General features: G+C 46.4%; 1 protein-coding gene across 1 annotated transcript in view; it reads right to left on the bottom strand.

The window, feature by feature from the left end:
- Window positions 1–678: 678 nt before the first annotated feature.
- Window positions 679–15,928, bottom strand: part of SLC44A4 (solute carrier family 44 member 4) — a 68,214-nt gene continuing 52,964 nt past the window's right edge. The window contains exons 11-22 of the mRNA XM_073641846.1: window positions 11,352–11,474; window positions 10,497–10,596; window positions 10,328–10,420; window positions 7,878–7,980; window positions 7,137–7,393; window positions 6,095–6,189; window positions 5,870–5,973; window positions 5,450–5,523; window positions 3,020–3,090; window positions 2,676–2,770; window positions 2,439–2,523; window positions 679–1,949 (exon numbers count right to left, since the gene is read on the bottom strand). Of these exons, the coding sequence (XP_073497947.1) occupies window positions 1,825–1,949; window positions 2,439–2,523; window positions 2,676–2,770; window positions 3,020–3,090; window positions 5,450–5,523; window positions 5,870–5,973; window positions 6,095–6,189; window positions 7,137–7,393; window positions 7,878–7,980; window positions 10,328–10,420; window positions 10,497–10,596; window positions 11,352–11,474 (1,325 nt within the window). The 3' untranslated portion in view covers window positions 679–1,824. The remainder of the gene's footprint in view (window positions 1,950–2,438; window positions 2,524–2,675; window positions 2,771–3,019; window positions 3,091–5,449; window positions 5,524–5,869; window positions 5,974–6,094; window positions 6,190–7,136; window positions 7,394–7,877; window positions 7,981–10,327; window positions 10,421–10,496; window positions 10,597–11,351; window positions 11,475–15,928) is intronic.

Here is a 15,928-nt window from a genome sequence, read left to right as displayed (position 1 = left end):
TCAGTGCATCCTACAGGCAGAGGAACGGTTTAATGTTCAACCAGGTGGATGTAGATTTACATGTCATGACTCTTCCTGTGTCTGGACTCCTAACTGCTGAAGTACATAGGGCGTGGGAAAAGTTTGCTAATAATTAGATAAGAGATGATGCCTATCATAACAGCTTTACAAAATCTTAACTTGATGCACTTTTGCCCGCTACAGGCTTTATCTCTAATTTTCAGGTGTCTCTGAGCTGCTGGGTGGAGACCTGCTCCTGTGATGTCTCCCATACAGGGCACATGTTCAGAAGCAGCAGCATGAATGACATTATGCAGCAGTACTGAGCAGTGTAGCTGTGAATCCAGCTCCACAATGAAATAAACACTTACTAGAAAGCAGAATCACCATCTCTGTGTGTGTCTGCCTCACTCACCCCTCTACATTGGCTTTAATAGACAGCTGTAATCTGTTCCCTCAGTGAGCCCTGGCAGTGTCTTATCTTCAGCAGGACAGATTTTAGCAGGTGTCTTCAGAATGGCTGATGAGTTCAGGAGGCAGGGGAAAAGAAGTGGCTCATAAGTGAAGAAAGAAGCAGATTTTTTTTTTTTTAATAGGGTTGACTTGGGCGTTTTCTTACAACAGGGAGCATCATGGGACTTGCAGTTTCGCATACGACGTCATCATGAAGAAATCAGATTATTTCATATAATTATTCAATTTATTAAACTCTTATGAAAACTTTTTTTTCTAGAAATCTATGAACACAATATACAGGATTATGTACATAGGATATAAAATATATAAAGATCTAAAAGCAGAAGATGTAATCAAAGTATTATATACACTGTAAAGTGCACTCTAGTGGAAGCTGTGGCTCAGTCTAACCCCTCCTCTTTGGCTATTTTTTAGGACATTGCTGGAGACCCCTCTAGTTCCTTCTCTAAGGTCACCAAGACTGAATATAGATTAGGAAACGGAATATGGGGATGATCTAGACAGGAACCAAGTAACGGACGGAAAAGTAGGGACTTATTACACGGCCATCTATATCTGCTGTTTTTATTTTCATCTATACGTGGTGTGAGCAAGTTTCACCTCTCAGATTTAGATCAACCATATATAATGCAGCCACCAGGGGAAGCTCACTGCTCATACATGTATACTGATTTGAATGGGAGCTCCCCCTAGTGGAGGATGTGGTAACAGAATACGAATACATTTTTAAAAATGGCTCTATGATCGCAGACCATGTTGTCTATTATAGCTTTCCCTATTAATTACATAAACCCCCAATATTAGTATGTCCTCATAAGGCACACTGTATGTTACGAGTGGGACTTGTGAATCAAAAAACTCAACGGGCCCCTTTAAGACTACTGGGAAAGTAGTTAGGGTTGCAAGGACCATAATACATCCTAACCACCAGCTGGTCCCACTCAACAAGCCCCTGGAAACTTCTAAGCATTTGTTTGTAGAGTAATTTTTCACTTCCAAGAAGGCATATTCACAGGTAAGAGGTCACAGGAGGAACAGTCAGACATTGTGACCGATTCTCCTCACTCCTGTAATCTTGGAATAATTGCTGCCGAAGGGTGTAGAGGGGACTTTGGTGACCATCAATGTGACGCTTCTCTACCGAACCCGGTCATTCATGGGCGGCAACAGAAGACAGATCCGGCCATTTTCTTTGGTTCCGTGCAGCAGTCAATAAAACCTTTCATGGGAGCGGTGATGATCAAAAATGTAAACAAAATGGCCGCCCTGAAATCTGCGGAGGGCACCAAACTAAAACAATAATATTAACAATAAGAGAATCGGCCGCGAATCTCCACGGAAAAGTGATTATTTCTTCTTCTTTTTGTCACTGCCCTTATGAGGCCGGTTCTTCTTGTTTAGGATGGACATCAGAGACTTGGACATGTAATATGGCTTCTCGGGGGAACCGTCGTGCCTTTCTAAGTCTTCCACTGGAAAAGACAAGAGAGGAGAGGTCAGCGGGGTGGACGGTGATTCCACTGTATAGTTGGGCTGATCAGGATGATTGCCCTGATCGTCCTAGTCACAAGGTTTAACCCCTGAGCGTCGGTCACAGACGTCCATGCGTCTACGAGGTTGAGACCTGATGGACTAGTCCAGGGTTCCCCAACTCCAGTCCTCAAGGCCCACCAACAGGTCATGTTTTCAGGATTTCCTTCGTATTGCACAGGTGATGGAATTATTGCCTGTGCAGGTGATGCAATTATCACCTGTGTAATACTAAGGAAATCCTGAAAACATGACCTGTTGGTGGGCCTTGAGGACTGGAGTTGGGGAACCCTGGACTAGTCAACCTCATGAAATTTGGAAGGTTTCCATAGTTCAGCTGCCTGACACGAGGTCCAAGGTGACCACCGGGGTCAAGTCAGACAGCTGGGGGTCAACATCTCAAGTCTTAGTAGATGGTAATGTATACTCACAGAAGCAGAGGAAGAGAGTGTCCACGCACATAGTGTACACGCTGAAGAAGCCTTGTGCGATCATGTACGATCCCAACACCACAGTCTGTAAGAAAAAAAAAGTATATAATGTGAGAACTCGACCGCCGAGAAGAACCCTTCAAGGACTCCAGGACCGCCATTTGTAAAGCTATGGATATAACCAGGTTATCCCATCAGTGTCCATATCGGTAGCGTGCCCCTTCCCCAGCCTCTCACCAGAATGGGTATCCAGTAGTAATTCAGAGACGGCGACTTGAAGGCATCATTTGGAATCGGTAGACGGCCGGAGAAGAAGAAAAACGCGAGGACTCCTGAGAAGAAGACGACACGGCACATTAGTGTGAGATCTACACGACAGAGGTGATGGAATTCGGAGGCCTTGGATGATTACGAAGAAAGACCATCATGTAGCACCATGATGAGAGTGGTGGTGGCAGAAGATGACCCTAGAGGGTCAAATGATAGCAGTATTGGAGCCACAGGTAGAACAAGGAAGGAAAGTTAAAATATTGCTGGCAGCCAGCATGGATTTCTTGGTTGTGGTCATTTGGTTTCCTCACCTACTCCACCGACCACAATCAGTTTCCCGAAGAAGATCAGCAAATCTGTGACCTTATCCAGCACAACGACCCTGCGGAGAAGCACAGATGTCAGAAGCAACAGACAACATATTCCATCCCAGAAAGGAGAGCAGACAGGACACCAGAGGCTGAACACACGGAGGACATGCCAAATACTCCAAGACCACACAGGAAGTCAGCACCAAGGTGCACACGTTACCCACAACATGCATAGGCCAGGAGGACATGCAAAGTCCTCCATTACACTCAACAAGCCAAAGTGTTCGTTACTCCTGTCAAGTCCAGATCATAAATCAAGTCGAACTCAATGTTCAGTCACTTAAAACTCGCCAACTGAAAACCAACACATCAAATCCAGCTCTGTATGGCAGGACCAGCTCACACAGAACATGCAAAGTCCAGGTCTAGCTCAATCACTCAGGACATGGAAAGTCCAGGTCTAGCTCAATCACTCAGGACATGGAAAGTCCAGGTCTAACTCAATCACTCAGGACATGGAAAGTCCAGGTCTAACTCAATCATTCAGGTCATGGAAAGTCCAGGTCTAGCTCAATCACTCAGGACATGGAAAGTCCAGGTCTAACTCAATCACTCAGGACATGGAAAGTCCAGGACTAGCTCAATCACTCAGGACAGGGAAAGTCCAGGACTAGCTCAATCACTCAGGACAGGGAAAGTCCAGGTCTAGCTCAATCACTCAGGACAGGGAAAGTCCAGGTCTAGCTCAATCACTCAGGTCATGGAAAGTCCAGGTCTAGCTCAATCACTCAGGACAGGGAAAGTCCAGGTCTAGCTCAATCACTCAGGACAGGGAAAGTCCAGGTCTAGCTCAATCACTCAGGACAGGGAAAGTCCAGGTCTAGCTCAATCACTCAGGACATGGAAAGTCCAGGTCTAACTCAATCACTCAGGACATGGAAAGTCCAGGTCTAACTCAATCACTCAGGACATGGAAAGTCCAGGTCTAACTCAATCACTCAGGACATGGAAAGTCCAGGTCTAACTCAATCACTCAGGACATGGAAAGTCCAGGTCTAACTCAATCACTCAGGACATGGAAAGTCCAGGTCTAACTCAATCACTCAGGACATGGAAAGTCCAGGTCGAGCTCAATCATTCAGGTCATGGAAAGTCCAGGTCTAGCTCACTCACTCAGGACATGGAAAGTCCAGGTCGAGCTCACTCACTCAGGACATGGAAAGTCCAGGTCTAGCTCAATCACTCAGGACATGGAAAGTCCAGGTCTAGCTCACTCACTCAGGACATGGAAAGTCCAGGACTAGCTCAATCACTCAGGACATGGAAAGTCCAGGTCTAGCTCAATCACTCAGGACATGGAAAGTCCAGGTCTAGCTCAATCACTCAGGACAGGGAAAGTCCAGGACTAGCTCAATCACTCAGGACAGGGAAAGTCCAGGTCTAGCTCAATCACTCAGGTCATGGAAAGTCCAGGTCTAGCTCAATCACTCAGGACAGGGAAAGTCCAGGTCTAGCTCAATCACTCAGGACAGGGAAAGTCCAGGTCTAGCTCAATCACTCAGGACAGGGAAAGTCCAGGTCTAGCTCAATCACTCAGGTCATGGAAAGTCCAGGTCTAGCTCAATCACTCAGGACATGGAAAGTCCAGGTCTAACTCAATCACTCAGGACATGGAAAGTCCAGGTCTAACTCAATCACTCAGGACATGGAAAGTCCAGGTCTAACTCAATCACTCAGGACATGGAAAGTCCAGGTCTAACTCAATCACTCAGGTCATGGAAAGTCCAGGTCTAGCTCAATCACTCAGGACAGGAAAAGTTCAGGTCTAGCTCAATCACTCAGGACAGGGAAAGTCCAGGTCGAGCTCAATCATTCAGGTCATGGAAAGTCCAGGTCGAGCTCAATCACTCAGGACAGGGAAAGTCCAGGTCTAGCTCAAAGCACCAAGACCAGCTCAAAGCACCAAGTCACATTACTCAGAATACACAAAGCCCAGGTCTAGCTCAATGTGCCATGACCAGCTCAAAGTGCTAGGCTCCACACTACTTAAGATATAGAAAGGCTTAGTTGTCCAGCTCACACGTTATTCAGCAGATGTAAAGCACAAGTCCAGCTCAATGTGTCATGTCCGGTTCAGACATTACTCAGTACATGCAAAGTCTTAGTCCGGCTCTACACACCAGGTCCGGTTCAGGGCATCTAGCCATAGGCACCTGCCAACCTCACGTAACCCCACCAAGTCCAGGTCATTGTGCCACACACTGCCCGCGACATGCCGTCCTCTCCTCCCACCAGCTCACCACACATTACTCACAAGCCATATTAGTGACAGACACTTATCCGAGGAGACGGGACCCTGTGTAATAAGCAGGAGACACATGTATGTACAGATGTATAACATGGGGGGCCGGGGGGGCTGCGTGCAGTCACCTCACAATGTTTCTCATCAGCAGCTTGAAGGCATTTTTGGCAGAAACGCAGAAATTCTTTCCATAGATCGCAATCTGCACAGGAAGGAGGAGAGCGGGTCAAAACGTTGGTGCGTTACAATGACCGCATTCAGGGGGGTGGCGGGCAGGAGACCCCTGAAAGTTTGTATGTCCCTTCACTGTTATTGGTTAAAATCTTCTTTTCTCTCCATTCACATCTGCAGCTGAATTGTAATTCTCATCTAAGCTCCCACAATTCTCTGCTCTTTGACAGAAGGAAACCATCAGTAAGGCTGAATGGGGAGGAGCCAAACTGCTGACTGTTTCCAAAAGCCGCTTTGGATATGAAGGGAGAGCAGAAGTAAAAACAAGAAAACAGGGGCGATGTGCAGGGTTAGGGAGATCTCAGATCCGGTGTTACCATGATATACGCGTTTCGGTTCAAAAACTTGATGAACTTCTCAAGACACCAGAAGCAGCACTTCAGACAGCAGAGGAGGAAGCGCGTGCAGGCGTTCTGTGACCCTAGTGGAGAGAGCGGTCATTACACAGAGCTGGAGACATGATCTCTCTGTGTATACTCGTATCAGCTGGGCGCCACCCTGCGCCATATACCGGACGGTGCGGCGTCTCCTGAACGCTTTACCTTTCAGCCTGTGGTCCAGATACTCCAGGACGATTCTGATCAGCTGAATAATGGTGAGAATGAGAGCCCCAAATGCCAGCGACCCCGTGTGATACCTGGAGGCGACAGTCAGAGGGGTCACAAACTTTTGAAGAGATAAATGCAGATGGTCATATTAAAAAACCATATCCACAACCATTTCATCAAAATTGTTCCAACATATCTAAAACTGAAGCAACTTTCTAAAAAAAACCCTCTTCATTAAAAATCAACCAGCATTTTGCGTATACAGCTCCTATGCAGACTAATGTGTCATCATGGTAAAACGAGACAAGACCTAATAGTAGATGCCTCAGCCTGTTCTTTAGGTGGAAACTAACAGCAATAGACTCATGGCTTCACCGACTGTGAATGGTGGATTCTGTGTTATCTACTGTATATAGAGGTGTTATCAGTCATTGTACAGGAGGAGGAGGGGGTGAGCTGTGACATCACCTATTGTGAATGGTGGATCCTGTGTTATCTACTGTATATAGAGGTGTTATCAGTCATTGTACAGGAGAAGGAGGAGGTGAGCTGTGACATCACCTATTGTGAATGGTGGATCCTGTGTTATCTACTGTATATAGAGGTGTTATCAGTCATTGTACAGGGGGAGGAGGGGGTGAGCTGTGACATCACCTATTGTGAATGGTGGATCCTGTGTTATCTACTGTATATAGAGGTGTTATCAGTCATTGTACAGGAGAAGGAGGAGGTGAGCTGTGACATCACCTATTGTGAATGGTGGATCCTGTGTTATCTACTGTATATAGAGGTGTTATCAGTCATTGTACAGGGGGAGGAGGAGGTGAGCTGTGACATCATCTATTGTGAATGGTGGATCCTGTGTTATCTACTGTATATAGAGGTGTTATCAGTCATTGTACAGGAGGAGGTGAGCTGTGATATCTATTGTGAATGGTGGATCCTGTGTTATCTACTGTATATAGAGGTGTTATCAGTCATTGTACAGGAGGAGGAGGTGAGCTGTGACTTTGCATGTGTGTGGATAGTCTCTCACCTCAGTGTTCTCATGAAGGCGGCAGACACGGGGAAGTAGGGGATGTCCTTCGGTTTGTGGAAAGCCCAATAATAGGAGGCGAAGGTGCCGGCGAGGACGCACTGGCCCAGGGCGATGACAAAGTTAATGCACCAGAGGAAGCCGATCACATTGTAGATCTGCAGGTTGAAGAGGTTTTGCTGGAAGATTCCCTCGGTGTTGTACTTATAGAAGATGCATCGCGCCACGGGGCAGCTAGTATTGGAGGAGTTAAATGTCTGCGGGAGAGAGGACATGATATAGGACAGGGCACAGCCGGACCCTCGCTCCACCGCTCCGCAGCCTTATAATGTGCTGTGCTAATAATTCCTCCCCATTGTTAAGGTTTCTGCTTGGATTGGATCATGGTAGAATGCCACAGGTGCAGGACTCGTTACAGTGTAACAGCACAGTCCGTGCAGCTGTGTGAGCGGGATGGCATGTAACTAATGAACCGATACATGAAGTACATGAGCGGGGTGGTGGCCATGTACGTGGTGCTGTACCAGGAGGCCACCGCCATTGCTCTGCATTACCCACCATAATCCAATGCAACTGTGCAATGCTTCAGTTCTCCTGAGGTGGTGCTGCAGGGAAACGGAATACTTCCTGTCAGATTCCCCCCCAGATTACAGCGGAGGGCAGGTTTTCCTGGCAGGGTATGCGGCCTATGGTCAGGGATCACCTCACATTGCCATTGGCACAGACCTGCTCCATACTCACCATTGGGTCACAGCTCACGTTCCCGGTTATATTGCCGCACCCCTCGATGCTGCTGTTTGGGGTGGAGAGGACGTATAATGGAGTTCCCGAGGTCGCCAGATACCTGGGGGAAGTTAAGGATCCACCGAAGCATTGCTGCGCCGCCACCATGTCTACTGCCATTAAGAGCGCTGCACTCATAAGAGGCTTCCCGACCCAGAGAGTCCCTGCTAACAGGAGGATCACAGCTGCCAATCACTCAGTGGAGTGCCACCAATCACAAAAAAGCCCCTGTGTGAATGGAGCGGTACTGAGCATGTGCGACCACTACTGCTATAGACTATGAATGGAGCGGTACTGAGCATGTGCGACCACTACTGCTGTAGACTATGAATGGAGCGGTACTGAGCATGTGCGACCACTACTGCTGTAGACTATGAATGGAGTGGTACTGAGCATGTGCGACCACTACTGCTGTAGACTATGAATGGAGTGGTACTGAGCATGTGCGACCACTACTGCTGTAGACTATGAATGGAGTGGTACTGAGCATGTGCGACCACTACTGCTGTAGACTATGAATGGAGTGGTACTGAGCATGTGCGACCGCTACTGCTGTAGACTATGAATGGAGTGGTACTGAGCATGTGCGACCACTACTGCTGTAGACTATGAATGGAGTGGTACTGAGCATGTGCGACCACTACTGCTGTAGACTATGAATGGAGTGGTACTGAGCATGTGCGACCACTACTGCTGTAGACTATGAATGGAGCGGTACTGAGCATGTGCGACCACTACTGCTGTAGACTACGAATGGAGCGGTACTGAGCATGTGCGACCACTACTGCTATAGACTATGAATGGAGTGGTACTGAGCATGTGCGACCACTACTGCTGTAGACTATGAATGGAGCGGTACTGAGCATGTGCGACCACTACTGCTGTAGACTATGAATGGAGCGGTACTGAGCATGTGCGACCACTACTGCTATAGACTATGAAGGGAGCGGTACTGAGCATGTGTGACCACTACTGCTGAAGACTATGAATGGAGCGGTACTGAGCATGTGCGACCACCACTGCTGAAGACTGTGAATGGAGCGGTACTGAGCATGTGCGACCACTACTGCTGAAGACTATGAATGGAGCGGTACTGAGCATGTGCGACCACTACTGCTATAGACTATGAAGGGAGCGGTACTGAGCATGTGCGACCACTACTGCTATAGACTATGAAGGGAGCGGTACTGAGCATGTGCGACCACTACTGCTATAGACTATGAATGGAGCGGTACTGAGCATGTGCGACCACTACTGCTATAGACTATGAAGGGAGCGGTACTGAGCATGTGTGACCACTACTGCTGAAGACTATGAATGGAGCGGTACTGAGCATGTGCGACCACCACTGCTGAAGACTGTGAATGGAGCAGTACTGAGCATGTGCGACCACCACTGCTGAAGACTGTGAATGGAGCGGTACTGAGCATGTGCGACCACCACTGCTGTAGATTGTGAATGGAGCATGTGCGACCACCACTACTACATGGAGCAGTACTGAGCATGTGCGACCACCACTAGTGCATGGAACAGTACTGAGCATGTGCGACCACCACTAGTGCATTGAGCGGTACTGAGCATGTGCGACCAACACTAGTGCATGGAGCAGTACTGAGCATGTGCGACCACCACTAGTGCATGGAGCAGTACTGAGCATGTGCGACCACCACTAGTGCATGGAGCAGTACTGAGCATGTGCGACCACCACTAGTGCATGGAGCAGTACTGAGCATGTGCGACCACCACTAGTGCATGGAGCAGTACTGAGCATGTGCGACCACCACTAGTGCATGGAGCAGTACTGAGCATGTGCGACCACCACTAGTGCATGGAGCAGTACTGAGCATGTGCGACCACTACTAGTGCATGAAGCAGTGGTCACACATGATTTCTACTGCTCTATACACACAGGGGACTTTACAACCCCATTTCTATAATCATTGTGGCCTTATGATCACGTTTGTCAGCCATCTTGTAGGCACACCTTGTTGGTGAAACAACCCCTTTAAGAAGATCTTCTATTATGTAGGTAAAGAGGTAGTGATCAGGGTCAGTATGAAGGACAGGAGCAGATGAGGAGTTAGACTTTCTGAACTTTGTAAGTTTTGCCTCTTCCCCAAAACAAGAAGCGTAGGAGCTTTGAGGGACTTTTGGGGCCACAATTACAACTCTTCCTACAGTGGATAAACATGGCTGCTTTCTTCCCAGACCACTGCCTCACCTCTATACCTGTTGTGTGTGATGACGCAGCTCAGCTCCTTTGTATAAGACTGAGCTGCAATACCACCCACAACCTGTGCTCAGAGGTGGCGCTGTTTGGGAGAACGTTACACTATTAACCCCTTTCTGTCATCCCAGGGGCTCAATTTCTATCAGGAAGGTATATGGCGGATGCCGATGAAGGATACAAAGCGGTGATGCCCCAGTACGCCACACACACCAGCAGAAGAACGAAGGTGACGAGGGGATAAAACAGGGAGGACATGATGTGAGCGATCGCCCTGTGGAGGCAAAGAGAAGCGGTCACTCAATCACTTTACACCCGGGCCGCTGGGTCGTTTCCCCTCCCCCGCTCACTTGCTGGCTTCTTTAATCAGCGCGATGGCGATGAGGATCCTCTTCCGCAGGAAGAGCAGGAGTAAGAGCAGGATGACTTCCACCACCACCAGGATGATAACTGGGGGGATAAGACGGTATAATAGAGGGGGAATAAAGGTCCAGCGCGCTTCTGTTCGCACAGGACGATTGTGACCACGACTCGGCAGCGCATCTCCTGTTTACACGGGACAACGTGCTGCCGAGAATCAAGATTTTTGAGCAATTTTAAAAATAATTTCAAACTGAGCAGCGAGCATTTTTCTCATTTACGCTATGTAACAACTGTTCCAGTTTAGCAGCCGGTGTGGATGTGCGCCAACGTTCGTCTGACAGATCTCATATGTACGGCCATTACTAATCTGGTGAAAATCTAGATGGACACGATCTAAGTCATCAGATAAGTGATCTGTGCCGTAATCTGAATGGCGTTATGTAAATGAAAAAAAACCACAAATAAATTCAATTTTTCCCGTTACATATCATTTCCCGACTGCTGCAGTACCGTGTATGGCCACTAGATGGTGGTGCTGACACAAACATTCTTATAGGGAACACGAAGCCTAAAGTTCTAGGACTCCCTGTTATCAGCCGATAGGATGCGGCTGAAGCTCCATCTATCTGTATCTATCTATGGCCATTTATCAGGGCTGCCATGTGATAATTGCCCTGTAGGGTCAATATCTGCCTGTTTGTGGCTTTCCCCAACGAATTGCTCGCATAGGCTTTTAAAATGGTGTACTGGCCCTTTAAATGATTCTTCCTAAGCTTTTACGGACATGTGTGGGTCACTATAGATTACAATAAGTGGGTAGAGAAGCGCAGGGCGAGACGTACAGATGGCCAGCCATGTCTCCTGCACACTGAAATAGGCGCTCAGGTTGGTGGTGAAGCCCACATTGCTCATCGTCGCCCCTTGCTTCTTGAAGGTGTCATACTCCATATAACAGTGGTAAATGCCTGGGAAAGAAAAGAAGGAAAATGAGAGAACATATAGGTGTAGAATGAATGAACTGAGAACCTGTCAGTGAGCTCATTCAGGTGGGGAGTTTATTTCTTGTTCCTTCCTTCTCAGTTCCTCTCAGCTGATTTATGACCACATGAGAGTCAAGCTGATCATACATTAATTCAAAGGAGCTCAAAAGAAGGAAGAAAAAAAGAGAGTTATAAGCTCTCTTGTCAGAATGAGCTCACTGATGGATTCTCAGTTAACTCATTCTGCAGCCACCATTAAAAAGTACAACACAGAAGCTATAGAAGGCAAAAAGATTTTAAACTACTTCCTGATCGCCCATAAGCAATCATCTGGGCAGACCGCGCTCTACTCTACATAGTGGAGCAGCTGATAGAGCAGCCATGTGTGATTGTGCAGCTGCGGGGGCAGGGAGCTGGCTGTCAGACACGGCCAGACTCCGCATACAGAAGGCACATGCGGTTTAATATGGTCTCTGCTTTTAGGTGATCGCTGAGTCTAGGGAGGGAGCAGGAGCTGCAGGGTCCTAAGAGAACCAGTCACCTCTGCTATACATCCAGGAGGCAGAATTTCCCCTGTAACTAGGTCTAATACACCAGCTCCAGTTACAGGGGAAATCAGGTATAACAAAGAAAAAAAAGTATTTAAAAGGAAATCTGTCACCCGATTTTTGCCACCTAATCTGAGAGAAGCATAATGTAGTTGCAGAGATCCTAATTCCAGTGATGTGTCACTTACGGAGCTGCACTCACTATTCTGCTGATGCAGTCACTGTGTACATACATTACATTACTGATCCTGTACTGATCCTGAGTTACATCCTGTATTATACCCCAGAGCTGCACTCACTATTCTGCTGGTGCAGTCACTGTGTACATACATTACATTACTGATCCTGTACTGATCCTGAGTTACATCCTGTATTATACTCCAGAGCTGCACTCACTATTCTGCTGGTGCAGTCACTGTGTACATACATTACTGATCCTATACTGATCCTGAGTTACATCCTGTATTATACTCCAGAGCTGCACTCACTTTTCTGCTGGTGCAGTCACTGTGTACATACATTACTGATCCTGTACTGATCCTGAGTTACATCCTGTATTATACTCCAGAGCTGCACTCACTATTCTGCTGGTGCAGTCACTGTGTACATACATTACATTACTGATCCTGTACTGATCCTGAGTTACATCCTGTATTATACTCCAGAGCTGCACTCACTATTCTGCTGGTGCAGTCACTGTGTACATACATTACATTACTGATCCTGAGTTACATCCTGTATTATACTCCAGAGCTGCACTCACTATTCTGCTGGTGTGGTCACTGAGTACATACATTACTGATCCTATACTGATCCTGAGTTACATCCTGTATTATACTCCAGAGCTGCACTCACTTTTCTGTTGGTGCAGTCACTGTGTACATACATTACATTACTGATCCTAAGTTACATCCTGTATTATACCCAAGAGCTGCACTCATTATCCTGCTGGTACAGTCACTGTGTACATACATTACATTACTGATCCTGTACTGATCCTGAGTTACATCCTGTATTATACTCCAGAGCTGCACTCACTAATCTGCTGGTGGAGTCACTGTGTAGATACATTACATTACTGATCCTGTACTGATCCTGAGTTACATCATGTATTATACTCCAGAGCTGCACTCAATATTCTGCTGGTGCGGTCACTGTGTACTTACATTACATTACTGATCCTGTACTGATCATCAGTTACAGCCTGTATTATACTCCACAGCTGCACTCACTATTCTGCTGGTGCAGTCACTGTGTACATACATTACATTACTGATCCGGAGTTACATCGTGTATTATACCCCAGAGCTGCGCTCACTATTCTGCTGGTGCAGTCACTGTGTACATACATTACATTACTGATCCTGTACTGATCCTGAGTTACATCCTGTAATATACTCCAGAGCTGCACTCACTTTTCTGCTGGTGCAGTCACTGTGTATATACATTACATTACTGATCCTGTACTGATCCTGAGTTACATTGTGTATTATACTCCAGAGCTGCACTCACTATTCTGCTGGTGCAGTCACTGTGTACATACATTACAATACTGATCATGTACTGATCCTGAGTTACATCCTTTATTATACTCCAGAGCTGCACTCCCTTTTCTGCTGGTGCAGTCACTAAGTACATACATTACTGATCCTATACTGATCCTGAGTTACATCCTGTATTATACTCCAGAGCTGCACTCACTTTTCTGCTGGTGCAGTCACTGTGTACATACATTACATTACTGATCCTGTACTGATCCTGAGTTACATCCTGTATTATACTCCAGAGCTGCACTCACTATTCTGCTGGTGCAGTCACTGTGTACATACATTACATTACTGATCCTGAGTTACATCCTGTATTATACTCCACAGCTGCACTCACTATTCTGCTGGTGTGGTCACTGTGTACATACATTACATTACTGATCCTGTACTGATCCTGAGTTACATCCTGTATTATACCCAAGAGCTGCACTCATTATCCTGCTGGTACAGTCACTGTATACATACATTACATTACTGATCCTGTACTGATCCTGAGTTACATCCTGTATTATACTCCAGAGCTGCACTCACTATTCTGCTGGTGGAGTCACTGTGTACATACATTACAACACTGATCCTGTATTGATCCTGAGTTACATCATGTATTATACTCCAGAGCTGCACTCACTATTCTGCTGGTGCAGTCACTGTGTACATACATTACATCACTGATCCTGAGTTACATCCTGTATTATACTCCACAGCTGCGCTCACTATTCTGCTGGTGCAGTCACTGTGTACATACATTACATTACTGATCCTGAGTTACATCCTGTATTATACTCCAGAGCTGCACTCACTATTCTGCTGGTGCGGTCACTGTGTACATACATTACATTACTGATCCTATACTGATCCTGAGTTACATCCTGTATTATACTCCAGAGCTGCACTCGCTTTTCTGTTGGTGCAGTCACTGTGTACATACATTACATTACTGATCCTAAGTTACATCCTGTATTATACCCAAGAGCTGCACTCATTATCCTGCTGGTACAGTCACTGTGTACATACATTACATTACTGATCCGGAGTTACATCCTGTATTATACCCCAGAGCTGCACTCACTATTCTGCTGGTGCGGTCACTGTGTACATACATTATATTACTGATCCTGTACTGATCATGAGTTACATCATGTATTATACTCCAGAGCTGCACTCACTATTCTGCTGGTGCAGTCACTGTGTACATACAATACATTACTGATCCGGAGTTACATCGTGTATTATACCCCAGAGCTGCGCTCACTATTCTGCTGGTGCAGTCACTGTGTACATACATTACATTACTGATCCTGTACTGATCCTGAGTTACATCCTGTATTATACTCCAGAGCTGCACTCACTATTCTGCTGGTGCAGTCACTGCGTACATACATTACATTACTGATCCTGAGTTACATCCTGTATTATACTACAGAGCTGCACTCACTATTCGCTGGTGCAGTCACTGTGTACATACATTACTGATCCTATACTGATCCTGAGTTACATCCTGTATTATACTCCAGAGCTGCACTCACTTTTCTGCTGGTGCAGTCACTGTGTACATACATTACATTACTGATCCTGTACTGATCCTGAGTTACATCCTGTATTATACTCCAGAGCTGCACTCACTATTCTGCTGGTGCAGTCACTGTGTACATACATTACAATACTGATCATGTACTGATCCTGAGTTACATCCTGTTTTATACTCCAGAGCTGCACTCACTATTCTGCTGGTGCGGTCACTGTGTACATACATTACTGATCCTATACTGATCCTGAGTTACATCCTGTATTATACTCCAGAGCTGCACTCACTTTTCTGTTGGTGCAGTCACTGTGTACATACATTACATTACTGATCCTAAGTTACATCCTGTATTATACCCAAGAGCTGCACTCATTATCCTGCTGGTACAGTCACTGTGTACATACATTACATTACTGATCCTGTACTGATCCTGAGTTACATCCTGTATTATACTCCAGAGCTGCACTCACTATTCTGCTGGTGCAGTCACTGCATACATACATTACAACACTGATCCTGTACTGATCCTGAGTTACATCCTGTATTATACTCCAGAGCTGCACTCACTTTTCTGCTGGTGCGGTCACTGTGTACATACATTACATTACTGATCCTGTACTGATCCTGAGTTACATCCTGTATTATACTCCAGAGCTGTACTCACTATTCTGCTGGTACAGTCACTGTGTACATACATTACATTACTGATCCTGTACTGATCCTGAGTTACATCCTGTATTATACCCCAGAGCTGCGCTCACTATTCTGCTGGTGCGGTCACTGTGTACACACATTACATTACTGATCCTGTACTGATCC

This window comes from Phyllobates terribilis, unplaced genomic scaffold (assembly GCF_046119375.1).
Source record: "Phyllobates terribilis strain yellow unplaced genomic scaffold, ASM4611937v1 Scaffold_7__3_contigs__length_470593459, whole genome shotgun sequence".
Taxonomy (NCBI): Eukaryota; Metazoa; Chordata; class Amphibia; order Anura; family Dendrobatidae; genus Phyllobates; species Phyllobates terribilis.
The sequence above is the reverse complement of the archived record's forward strand: the minus strand, read 5'-3'. Positions and strand labels throughout refer to the sequence as shown.